At 44.1% G+C, this 13,126-nt stretch overlaps 1 protein-coding gene across 1 annotated transcript; it reads right to left on the minus strand.

Moving 5' to 3' along the window:
* Window positions 1-7,264: 7,264 nt before the first annotated feature.
* Window positions 7,265-8,793, minus strand: LOC306969178 (E3 ubiquitin-protein ligase TRIM35-like; the record flags this gene model as incomplete). The annotated part of the gene is made up of 2 exons (XM_079564778.1): window positions 8,324-8,793; window positions 7,265-8,200 (listed from the first exon to the last, which is right to left on the minus strand). Exons 1-2 carry the CDS (start codon window positions 8,783-8,785, stop codon window positions 7,265-7,267), a joined length of 1,398 nt encoding a protein of 465 aa, XP_079420904.1. The 5' UTR covers window positions 8,786-8,793.
* Between the last annotated feature and the right edge of the window lie 4,333 nt (window positions 8,794-13,126).

Below are 13,126 nucleotides of genomic sequence, written 5' to 3' on the forward strand. Positions count from 1 at the left end.
TATAAAGGGAGGAGCTACACAGGCTTGCTTCCTCTTTCTGAGCAGGCCTGTGCACACGTTGCTTCCTGGTGAGAACTGTTTTAGGTTTTAAGGTTTTTATTGTAAAACACTAACATTGTAAATGATGTTGTATTCTTTTAAGGGTCTTAACAGTCCAGTTTTAAAGGTATGCTTTTAGTTGTAAATTGTTCTGTTATATTGTTTAATAATTGCACTGTGCTTTTATAGGCTCAGTGCTGGTTGCCGTTTATTTTTGAGTTAGTTTCAGTTTACTGTGTCATTTCATTTTAAACAAGATCTTCCCCAATTGGTGTGGACCTAATCTAGCAACAGCTGGGTGGGATAGGGGTTCACTCTGGGTGGTGATTTTATTTGTAGTTTTGGTGGTGGTGGCACATGTATATATGGGTGATTTCTGTTATGGAAATGGTGTTTATTTGTGTTTAACCTTGTGTTTGTTTTTCACAAATAGTATACCCCTCTCACCCCAGCTCGAGGCCACACCATTACCGTTCCAATTCAACCATTTTAGTATTTGTTTAATTGTAAATAAACTTTGCCTTAGGGCTGTTGGACCCACACTGACTGTCTGGCTTTGTTATTGAAGCTCACCTGTGGTTTAACACGATTGCTAGTGTTACAATGTGTATGCAGTATCATACCTACACCTCTGAGGTTTATAACAAGCCAAAGCGAAAATTGAGCAAGTTCTGGTTATTTAAAAGTACATGCACCATAAAACACAATGTTATGAGTGAGCTCCCTGTGGTAAGATCCTCCATGAGACATCTAGCCTTTATATATATCTGTAGCATTGAGGCTCCTTTTCCTAACTCCTTCCTAACTGACAGCCCAATTCGGACGCTCCTTATCATGGCGGACGCACATCGGGTTTGGCGTAAGACCTTTTACCAATTTACTGGTTTGGGAAGGGGCCACGGACTTATTAGTAGCCACTAACCCTGTATAAGAATTATTTCACAAAGCCACCCTGAACCTCATAGGGTCAGGGAACCCCGATCTACATCCACCCCGCAATAGACAAAGGACACGCAGGTCCGCAGAACTGAAAGAACATCTTTATATAAAAAATACTTTCTTCTATTAGGTCTTAATAATAAAAAGTTTAGATCAACATTTCATTCGCTGAACTGCGTCTCTACAAACAAATATGTGATAAGGTCCATTGTTAGTTGTTAAACAGAACCCAGTTAAAGGTGAGGGGTCGGGCCATGTAAGAAATGAGAAATGAGTCAAACTGCTGGAACTTTACCTTTATCTACTGTATGTCACTTCCTGTCAGTAGCTTAAAGAATCAAATAAAAATAACTTTTCTGCCCAGCATTTCTTCATGAACTTGCAACATATGATCCATCGAAATGAGTCATGTTTTCAAAAGCATTAAAACCTGTCATACGGACTTTAAGGGAAGGATTCATTGGTCTCATTGAAGACTTTGTCCCTTTATTTGTTGAAAGCAAACACCAATCCACATCACCACCTTGGAACAGGAAAAGATTCTAAAGCGTTTGATTGAAAACAGTGGAATCAGAATCAGATGCCCTTCCCTGTTTCAGCTGTAAACCTGTGTCAGAGTCTCTCCCTGAACACGATCTCACTTCCTGTTCTCTGACTCTGTGGATCTGTGACTCTCAGCTCTATTTAAACCCCATTAATGTGAGAAACGCTTCAGACTCACCTCAGTCCAGGCTCCACAGTTTCACACAGACGTTTGTGTCTGATCCGGGTTTCCTGGTTTGGGACGAGGCGTGTGCAAAGACTCACAAACTTCTGACGGAGGTTTTTAAAGACACAGATGGAACTCACCTCTTTACTCAAGTAAGAAACAGATACTTCATTATAATTTTACTCAAGTAGAAGCGAAAAGTATTGTGTGAAAAAACGACTCTAAGAAGTTCTTGGAAATGTTACTTATGTACTTGAGTAAATGTAACTGAGTACTATCCACCTCTGCATTTCTGCCACATTTCCCCCAGTCCTCCCCATATTCTCACATTGAAGATATTGTAAATTTCTTTATCTTCCAAACAGCAATTTTGATATTATCTCGTAGACGATTTATAGATACATTGTCTACAAGATAATATTGAAATATCACAACTATAACACCACAGAGCCCGGTCGTACTTTTAAACTCTTAATATTTGAATGTTTTTAAGAGTCAGTGTTAAATATGAACGGGATTATCACTTCCAGACTCCAGTAAAGGAGCGTAAGTGTCCTGGACTGTTGAGCTCGATTTCCTCCAGTTACTTCACATGCTGTAGCCATTGTTCACCAGCAGATGGCGCTGCTTCACTGAGGAAGTGATGGAGAAGGAAACAGCTGCAGATATTTTCTATACATTTCTCTGACTGTAAAAGTTAACTTCTTACCCCCGCCTTAATCATTTTCTCCATTTCAGCTTTACTCAAATCCATAAGGTCACAGCCTGTAGAGCAGATTTGAAAGCTCAGACCTACAAAACTGATCTTAATGAAGCTTTTTCCTCACTTTGTGTTTTGTTGTTGTTTATTAGTTGGGTTTTTGTCAAGTTGGCGTCGTTTTTGTCACTTCTTGTCGTTTTTTTTCCACTTTTTTGTCCCTTTTTTTTGTTTTTTTGTTATTTTTTGTCCCTTTTTTTTGTTTTTTGGGGTTTTTTTGTCACTTTTTTGTTGTTTTTTTGTTATTTTTGTTACTTTTTGTCTCTTTTTTATGCTATTCTGTCATGTTTTTGTCACTTTTTTGTCCCTTTGTTGTTGTTTTTTTGTTTTTTGTCACTTTTTTGATGCTTTTGATGATTTTTGGTCACTTTTTTGTCACGCTTCTATCATTTTTTTGTCTTTTTTGTCACTTTTTGTCGTTTTTTTTGTTGTTTTTATTTTTGGTCATTTTTTTGTCACTTTTTTGTCACTTTTTTGTTATTTTTTGTCATTTTTTGTTTCTTTTTTGTCATTTTTTTGTCACTTTTTTGTCGCTCTTTCATCGCTTTTCTTTCTCATGGTTTTGTTGCATTTTCATCCCCGTTTTTGTCCGTTTTTGTGGCTATTTTGACCCTTTTTTCCTTTTAGATTTGGATAAAGCTGTGTGCTGGTTCCCGTGGGGGTTAAGAAGTGTGTCAGAGGAGTTTAAAGCACAAACCTCTGAAGTCCGGATCCTAAAGGGTTTTCTCTGTTTGCAGATAAACCAGCAGCTGAAGGTTGAATTCCCGCTCGTGGTTCACCATCATCGGAAAGGCTCCGTGGACCTGCAGCAGATCATCCACAGGTCCGTCCTCTTCTTACTGTGACTATACAGACAATCTGACCTTTAAACAATGTGGTAGATCTGATCTCTTTATGTTAACCCCTTAACTCCCGCCTGAACCGAGCACATTTTCTCCAGTTTGGCTTTACCCCAGTCCAAAAGCTTCTGGAAAAAAGGTGTGAAAATAGCAACAGAACTGAAACGAAAACAATGATGGAAATGTGACAAAAAAGTGAGAAAACATTGACAAAAAAGTGCCAAAAATTTCACAAAAAATTGACAAAAAATGTCACCAAAAAATGACCCAAAAAAATGACAAAAAAATGACATAAAAAGTGACAAAAAATTGACGGAAAAATGACAAAAAAAACCCGTAAAAATGTGACAAAAAATGAAATAAAATGAAGAAGAAAAGTTACAAAAATGAGTTGAAAACCCCCCAAAAAATGATGGAAAAAAAATCTGATGACGTGAGGAAAAAGATCCCATTTAGACGAGTTTTGTAGACCTTAGCTTTCAAATGAGGCGTTACACTGGCCTACAGGATTTGGGTAAAGCTGAACTGGAGAAAATGCTCTCGGTTCAGGCGGGAGTTAAGAGGTTAAAGACTTGAAAATGAAGCTCCCTGTCATTTGAGTCGACAGTTTAGAAAATCTGAGAAAAATGTCATTTGCATAATAATTTGGAACTCAGTGTATTGTCTAGTTTAAGCCACTTAAAGTTGACATTATTAATCTGAAATCATTTTCCTTTGTGTAAATCATGGTGTTGACAGAGCTCTGTGTGTTTTTCAGCTGGAGGAGCTCGACCTCAAAGACTGTGAGTTTGTGCTGAGATAAAAGTCTGTGGAAATGTGGGGAAAGTCACTTCCACTGTGTTTTTCATCTTTTATTTGTGAAAATGAGCTGATTTCAGATTATTTATGTAATACATTTTTAGGAAAACAAGACTTTGTTTGTCATTTATTGAAGAGAATTGAGCCGCACAAACTTATTTAACCCCTTAACTCCCGCCTGAGCACGTTTTCTCCAGTTTGGCTTTGCCCCAATCCAAAAGCTTCTGGAAAAAAGCTGTGAAAATAGCAACAAAACTGAGACGAAAACAATGATGGAAATGTGACAAAAATGGAAAATTGGCAAAAATATTACAAGAAATTGACGAAAAAAAATGACAAAAATGTGACAAAAATATGATTAAAATTTGACAAAAATTTGACAAAAAATGACAAAAAAGTTACAAAAATGAGTTGAATACCCAACAAAAAAATGCTGAAAAAAAAAATCTGATGACGTGAGGAAAAAGATCCTCTCGGTTCAGGCGGGAGTTAAGAGGTTAAAGTCTGATGACTTTAATGACTTTATTGTTTAACGACATGAAGTGAAGATTCAAAATTTCAAACAACTACAGATTTTTTTTTTATTAAAGAGACAAAAAGTTACAGATTTTCTTTGACGACGTTAATTTGCTTTTCCACTTTTCCTTTACGGAACTTGGAACATTTGAAAGCGGTGGGTGAGGAACCTTTGTGGTTTAGTTCTGATCATTTTAACCTCTTTTAACCTTAAACCCACTTTGGCTTTACCCAAATCTGAAAGATTCTTTGAAAAAGTGTCAAAACAGCAACCGAAACGAAACGAGGATGAAACAAGAGGGAAATGTGATTGAAAAAGTGATGAAAAATGCGGCAACAACGTGAGGAAGATTGGTTTAGATGAGTTTTGTAGGTCTTGGCTTTCAATTGAGGAGTTACTCTGGCCTCGGCTGTGACATTTTCTCAAGCAACACTTTCTTTTACTTGAGTAATTGTTTCGGTCACTACTTTTTACCTGTACTTGAGTAAATATTTGGGCTTCTCTTCCCTCGTCTGCTGCTGATACTTCAACTCCCCAGAAAACTTTTAGATGGAGTTCAGGCTGAAAAGTGTGAGAGCCTTTTTTAAAAACTGTGTCATAGAGTCACGTGTCGAGTTTAAACTGGATGAATCTGTTTGAAAAGAGATTTTTAATTCTTAGAAACATCGACATTAAGACAAAAAGTCTGGATCTGTTAATGACGAGGTAATGGAGTCTTTGTGGAAAATAGAAAAAGTCTTTATTGTTTTAGGAGCAAAAACACAAAGAAACATAACAGAATAAACAGTGACAGACTCTCATTATGACCTGGTCCAGTTAAACATCAAAACATCTTCATGTTGATAAAGTGTAGACATTTCACACCTGTTACTGACAAAACAATCGAAGAGGTTATCTCTGGTCTGAGTTCATGTACATGCTGCCTTGATGAATTACCCACTAAATTTCTGAAGTCTGTGCTGACCAGCTTGTTACCACAACTTGCTCAGTTAGTTAACATCTCACTCCAGACTGGAGCATTTCCAAAGGCCTTGAAAACAGCAGTCATTAAGCCTCTTCTAAAAAAGAGCAGCCTTGATGCCAAGGTAATGAACAACTACCGGCCCATATCAAACCTGCCATTCTTAGGAAAAGTCCTAGAGAAAGTAGTATATCAGCAGCTCACTTACTTTCTCCTGTCTAACAATGTGTTTGATACTTTCCAGTCAGGCTTTAGGCCCCACCACAGCACTGAGACAGCTCTGATCAAGGTGACAAATGATATCCGCATGAACACCAACGCAGGTAAGGTCTCAGTCTTAGTTCTGCTGGACCTGAGCGCTGCCTTTGACACAGTGGACTACGGGATCTTACTTCACAGGTTAGAAAACTGGGTGGGAATCTCTGGTACTGCTCTAAACTGGTTTAAGTCCTATCTCGAGGACAGGACGTACTTTGTTGAAATTGGCAACTGTGTCTCAGACAAAATTGCCATGACCTGTGGAGTCCCCCAGGGGTCAATCTTGGGACCCCTCTTATTCAACTTGTACATGCTTCCATTGGGTCAGCTAATAAACAGCAACAATGCGTCGTACCACAACTATGCAGATGACACTCAAATCTACGCGTCACTGACGGCTGGTGAACATGGGCCTGTAGATACACTCTGTCACTGCATCCAACAGATCAGTTTGTGGATGCAAAACAACTTTCTCCAGCTAAACTCAGACAAAACTGAGATCATTGTTTTTGGCGCACAGGCACAAAGACAAAGTGTTCTCAGTCACCTTGAGTCTCTCTCTCTAAAACCAAAAAATCAGGTTAGAAATCTAGGAGTAATCATGGACTCAGACCTGAACTTAAACAGCCACATCAAAGCAATAACATCAGCAGCTTTTTACCATCTGAAAAACATTGCTAAGATCAGAGGAATAGTGTCAAAACCAGACTTAGAGAGACTTATCCATGCATTTGTCTCCAGCAGGTTAGACGACTGTAACGGCTGCTCAGCTACAGTACATCAGAACGCTGCTGCTCGAGTCCTGACAAGAACCAGGAAATATGACCATATTAGTCCAGTGCTCCGGTCTCTGCACTGGCTTCCTGTCACTCAGAGAATAGACTTTAAAACAGCTCTGCTTGTGTACAAGTCTTTTCATGGTTTAGCTCCAAAGTACATCTCTGACATGTTAGAGCCGTATGAACCATCTCGGGCCCTGAGAACTTCAGGGAGGGGCCTCCTGGTGGTTCCCAGAGTCAATAATAAACACGGTGAGGCTGCGTTTCAGTTTCATGCAGCTAAAATCTGGAACAGTCTTCACGAGGATGTGAGACAAGCCTCAACTCTGACAATGTTCAAATCCAGGCTGAAAACAGTTCTTTTTACCGATGCATATGACTGAAAGTATTTTATCTGCACTCTCGCCTTTTACTGTAATTGATTCATTTTATGTTGATGTTTTTATTGATTCTATTTGTTTTCAACTGTGAAGCACTTTGAATTGCCTTGTGTATGAATTGTGCTCTACAAATAAACTTGCCTTGCCTTGCCTAGATTTAAATCAAAACAGATCGACAGTGACACGACTCGGGAGGAACAGAGTTTTAGTGGAGGCAATTTGAGCTCTGACTGTTTTTCATCAGGAACTTGATTAAAGAGAGAGGACAGTAACATGGAGCTGTAGGTTCTACACTGTGACTGTGATGCTCTTTGGTGAGATCTTCAGAGGAGCGTCAGATGTGCGTAAATATGGAAAGATCTCAGTGAAAGAGTCTGTGACTGTGTGAAGGTCTGTGTTTGTGTCGGGGTCAGTGAAGGTCAATGTGTTTGTGTCAAAGTCCAGCTTCACTCGAACTCTCTGCAGGTTCTTCACTGAGAGACGTTTAACTGGGGCTCGGGGAGAAAAGGCTGAATATTTACCATCAGTGAAACATATGAACCAAGATCCTCCAACCTCAGTGTTCGCTCCTCTCTGAACACGTCCAAACACACCCACAGACCAGACCTTACCCCCGACCTCCACTTCCCAGCTGTGAGTCCCAGAGACAAAAGTTTCTGATCCACGTACTAAGCCACCTTTCTGTCTCCCTGAGTTCTCTGGGACCTTCTGCTTCTCTCCTTTTCTCACTGAGGTCAGATCTTCAGACAGAATGAGATCAGGGGCTGCAGAGTTTGGATCCAGAACCACAGGGAAGAACTGCACCAGTTTCTTCATGTTCATCCAGATGTTGAAGCCCAGGTTTCCCAGATGTTTGGCCTGGTCTATCAGATCTGATTGTTTTATCTGTGGCTCCTCCACCAGGGGGCAGCGCTGCAGCCTCTCCTCTGCAGTCTTGTACTGGAGCAGGAAGGAGGCGTCTGCTGCTCTCAGCTGCTCCTCTGTCTCTGAGATGGTCTTGGACAGAGCCTCCATGTCTCTGCTCAGGGCGGCCATCTTGTCCTTCATGTCCTGGATCTTCTGCTCCTCTTCCTCCCTCAGAGCCTTCATCCTGGACTCTTCCTCGTCCCTCAGACACTGGTGCAGTTTCTCAAACTCTGCTCTGATCTGTGTCTGTGTTTGTTTGGTCTGGAGTGAGATATGAGCCGCTGCTTCATCAAACTGTGCTCTGCTCTCATCCAGGACCTGAGGAGAAACATCAGAGTTATTTAGAGTCAGACTTCCCTTTCTGTAGCAGGACATGTTGATGTTCCTCTGAGCTCTGTGGACACGTTCTTCTGACTGGAACAGGAGGAGGAGGTCTCTTACCTTCAGTTTGTCCTGTAGAGGTTTGATGTTTCTCCTCAGCTGCTCTCTCAGGTCTGAGGCTGCCTCCTCGATGGGACTGAACCTGTGGTCTTTGTGAGTCCTGGAGTCTCTACAGACCAGACAGATCAGCTCCTGATGGTCCAGACAGAAGAGCCGCAGCTTCTCAGAGTGAAGGCTGCACTCGGGCTGCTGTGGAGATGGAGATGTTTGCTCTGCAGCTGGAGCAGTCTGCCCTTTCTCCTCTGTGAACGTCTCCACCAGGTTCTTTAGGGCCAGGTTTGTTGGTGGAGGACGCTTCGAGGACCTTCTCTTACAGACTGGACAGGTCTTCAGGAGTTTGTCCTCCCACCAGTTCTCCAAACAGACCTTACAGAAGCTGTGGCTGCAGGTCAGAAGAACAGGATCTCTGAAGAGCTCACAGCAGATGGGACAGCTCAGGTCCTGCTCCAGTCTGGACGCCATGTCGGAAAGAGCTCTGAAGATCAGACATAACAAAAGGACGAGTCAGATGGAGTGAAAGTCGTTATTAAAAGGTTTGGAAACGGAGAGTACATGTACTTTAGTAACGTTTTGAAGAACTTGTACTTCTTGAAGTAGTTTTATCAAACAGTACTTTTTACTTCTACTTGAGTAAAAATATAATGAAGTTTCTGTTTCTTAGTCGAGTAAAAATAATTGTTACTTTTTCCACTGTGAGTAAATCTTTAAGTGGCAAATTCTTTTTGATCGATGAAGTCGATGTACACTGTGTTCCAAATGATTATGCAAATTGTTTTTCAGAGTCATTAAAAAAACAGTTTTTCAATGAAGCTCATGGATGGTCCTGGTGGTGCTGGGCCAACCTCCGCCATCTCGACCCATCACTATGGGTCATAAATCCACTTCCCATCGGGCCGACCTCTACAGCCCAAGAGTCACAAACAAGTGACACATACATAGTGACAACGAGGATTCCCACATCTCTCAACACACAGATACATGTGACCACAGAGGGAAAGAAACACGCACACACCATCATTAGTGCCGGCAATGACTACAGTGTTTTAATACGTGGCCTCATTATAAACAGACACGATGGCACCACGGCCACAACACTTGATAAGTCAATCAGTCGCCATAATAAGCGTAAAAAAATAAAATAAAAACAGCTTACAGGCTTACAGGGCATCATCAGTTGCACTGGAAAAGTTAGCCTGGAAAAGTTCACTGGTTTTACACAGAAAAACGAACCTCTGCTGTAACTGATCCCTCCAGGATTTCACAGACGTTTTTTGTGATTGTTGTGGGTAAAACGCCTGATTTCCCATTTTTCCAAAAGTTGCGATGAAAAGTTTCAATATTTTTCTGCTTAAAACAATATATTTTTACATTAAAAAATAACTTCTCTTTGAATTTTACATCAGTTTTATTCAAAGAGGCTCTGGGGAATAATAAAGGACTTAAAATATCAGTTATTTTAGATAATTGTATCATTTAAAAAAAAAAAAAACAGCCATGTGCGCCCGTCTCGTCTCCTCCGCTCAGCTAGAGAAAGTAGGCGGGGCTAACCGGCACCTGCCTGTTTCTGTGAGCGCAGGCTCTGACTCCACACACATCTGATAAGACAGAGCCACAAATGAGAACCCGAGGAGAACCCGAGGAGAACAGACCAAAGGACGAATGTTTATTTCACACATCGAGCTTTGGCTCCGCTTCAACAGAGCTGTGACTCCGAAAGTTCGCGCAGTAAAAGCACCAGCCCCTCACACTAACAACACCGCATCACGGGGGAAAGACGCGTCCGAACGCACACGCAGCTGCGTTTATCTGTCAGATAAAGCCGATATCGCCAAATAAAGATCCAGTTGCAGAGAAGCAGCTTGGACAGAGGTAGGATCATAAAGCGGCTCAGGCTGTAAAGGCTCGAGTGAGAGGAGGCGGAGCTTCAGGCCCAGGCGACTGAGAGGAGGCGGAGCTTCAGGCCCAGGCGAGTGAGAGGAGGCGGAGCTTCAGGCCCAGGCGACTGAGAGGAGGCGGAGCTTCAGGCCCAGGCGAGTGAGAGGAGGCGGAGCTTCAGGCCCAGGTGACTGAGAGGAGGCGGAGCTTCAGGCCCAGGCGACTGAGAGGAGGCGGAGCTTCAGGCCCAGGTGACTGAGAGGAGGCGGAGCTTCAGGCCCAGGCGACTGAGAGGAGGCGGAGCTTCAGGCCCAGGCGAGTGAGAGGAGGCGGAGCTTCAGGCCCAGGCGACTGAGAGGAGGCGGAGCTTCAGGCCCAGGCGACTGAGAGGAGGCGGAGCTTCAGGCCCAGGCGAGTGAGAGGAGGCGGAGCTTCAGGCCCAGGCGAGTGAGAGGAGGCGGAGCTTCAGGCCCAGGCGACTGAGAGGAGGCGGAGCTTCAGGCCCAGGCGAGTGAGAGGAGGCGGAGCTTCAGGCCCAGGCGAGTGAGAGGAGGCGGAGCTTCAGGCCCAGGCGAGTGAGAGGAGGCGGAGCTTCAGGCCCAGGCGACTGAGAGGAGGCGGAGCTTCAGGCCCAGGCGAGTGAGAGGAGGCGGAGCTTCAGGCCCAGGTGACTGAGAGGAGGCGGAGCTTCAGGCCCAGGCGACTGAGAGGAGGCGGAGCTTCAGGCCCAGGCGACTGAGAGGAGGCGGAGCTTCAGGCCCAGGCGAGTGAGAGGAGGCGGAGCTTCAGGCCCAGGCGAGTGAGAGGAGGCGGAGCTTCAGGCCCAGGCGAGTGAGAGGAGGCGGAGCTTCAGGCCCAGGCGAGTGAGAGGAGGCGGAGCTTCAGGCCCAGGCGACTGAGAGGAGGCGGAGCTTCAGGCCCAGGCGAGTGAGAGGAGGCGGAGCTTCAGGCCCAGGCGAGTGAGAGGAGGCGGAGCTTCAGGCCCAGGCGAGTGAGAGGAGGCGGAGCTTCAGGCCCAGGCGACTGAGAGGAGGCGGAGCTTCAGGCCCAGGCGAGTGAGAGGAGGCGGAGCAGAAGCCAAAGTCCTTCAGTCTGAGGCAGGGGTGGACTGGGACTAAAAAACGGCCCTGGACTCTGACCGGCCCAGGTTAGTGTAAACACACGCGTCCACAAAGACATATTTTGACATCAATTTATAAAAGGCCTAATTTTTATTGCGCAATTGCTGTGTCACCAATGAACAACAGAGCTGTTAAACAAGTAGAATAGAGATTTTGTTCTTTTTTTGCTGCTCCGCTGTGCAATTGCAAGGCCGGGGTCGCAGCACCCCCTTACAGACTGATGGCCCTCAAGCCTCAGCCCTTCTGTGCTCCTCCAGAATGGACCTATGGCCAGTCCGCCCCTGGTCTGAGGCGGAGGCATATACGCAAAAATGTAACTAGAAAAATAGATTTCAATGATCAGAAACTCAGTTGTGCATAAGTTGCGCAGTTAAGGAAAAGTTGCGAAACAAATTGCGGATTATTGGAAAAGTTGCAGGATTTTGGAAAAGTTGCAGTGATTTCGCGGAGTTTGCCTGATGTTGCGTTAATTGTTGCGATCGCAACATTGCAAAATCCTGGAGGGACTGACTGATGATAATGTCCCGTCTGGCACCGCGGGGAAGTTGGTTAGACATTGGATATTTGGCAGATATTCAGAGCGGGAGCTGCCGGCTCTTATGAACGGGTCTTTACAGTGAACGACATGAACGGCTCTTTTTTGTTTTTCTTTCCTCTTCAGGAGGCGTCACTTTGTTGTACTTATACCATGGTCTGGGTGAATGCTGGATTCTGATTGGCTGGTGCATTATTTTGGTGTAACCGCACACGTAGTCCGGTAGTTAAATCACTGGGATATCCCTCCGCTGTGGCGTCGCCATAGCAACGCCTGACACAGCTGAATCAGATAAAGGCGTAATTAGTGACTGACAGGAACGTATGAGATGGATTTAGTGTTTGCTAAATGTTTGTAGAGGAGAGTGAGCAGCTAGGTTAGCTACTGTTAATAACATATGAGCTTTACATTTCTATTGAAAACGGTTAAGGCTATTCATCATTTTCAGGCGTACATAAAATGATCCTGCATTGAAGCATATTTGTCTGGATTAGTAAAGTCAAACATAAAAGTTTCAGTTGGGGGGGCCCAGGTGTGAGCGACTCCACCGCAGCTGTTTCCATAAACAGTTGAACTCGTTGAGCTAGCTAGCTTTAGCTTCAGGTTAAACAGTGTAAAAGGTAAATAACTCCTGCCCACGAGTGTCGCATATCGGTGTTTCCTTCCAGGGAAAAGTGTTTCCGGGTTAGTCCTGTTGTGTTGTGATTCTGTGCTGATGTTGTGTCGTTGAGCCTGACTGAGATCCTCGTAATAGCTGCGGAGAATGACTCGCTCTGAGACCAGCCTTCAGTGACCGGCTAATAACCCACACAAAATAGTCCCGGTGGACTGGCATATTAGTGAGTTTAGTCAATGAAAAACACATTTATTATAAATGTTACGTTTGTGGGACCCTGGTATAAGCGGATTAAACAACGAGGAGCCGCGTTAGACGTTATAATGCAGGAGGAACAACACTGTGTCGGGCGTTAGAACCGTCTAATGCACGGCTCTGAGTTGTTTAATCCTTACTTATTTTGCGAAACAAAAGTCACTGCAGGACTGGGGCGGACGGAGAGAGGAGCGGCAGAGGGACAGTTTGTGAACGCACAACCGCGGTGAGCCAGCTCTGTCCCGGGCCATGGGAGAGAAAGAGGCGCTCGGGGTCCGTGAGTGACGAGGCGGCTACAGGAGCGACATCACCGCCCACTGCCTCCTCCTCAGTCCACCCCGGTCGTCTCCACCGCCCCACGAGCGAGGAGTGAGCAGCATAAGGCAACGAGTTTGAGAAAT

This window comes from Gobius niger, assembly GCF_951799975.1.
Source record: "Gobius niger genome assembly, chromosome: 10".
Taxonomy (NCBI): domain Eukaryota; kingdom Metazoa; phylum Chordata; class Actinopteri; order Gobiiformes; family Gobiidae; genus Gobius; species Gobius niger.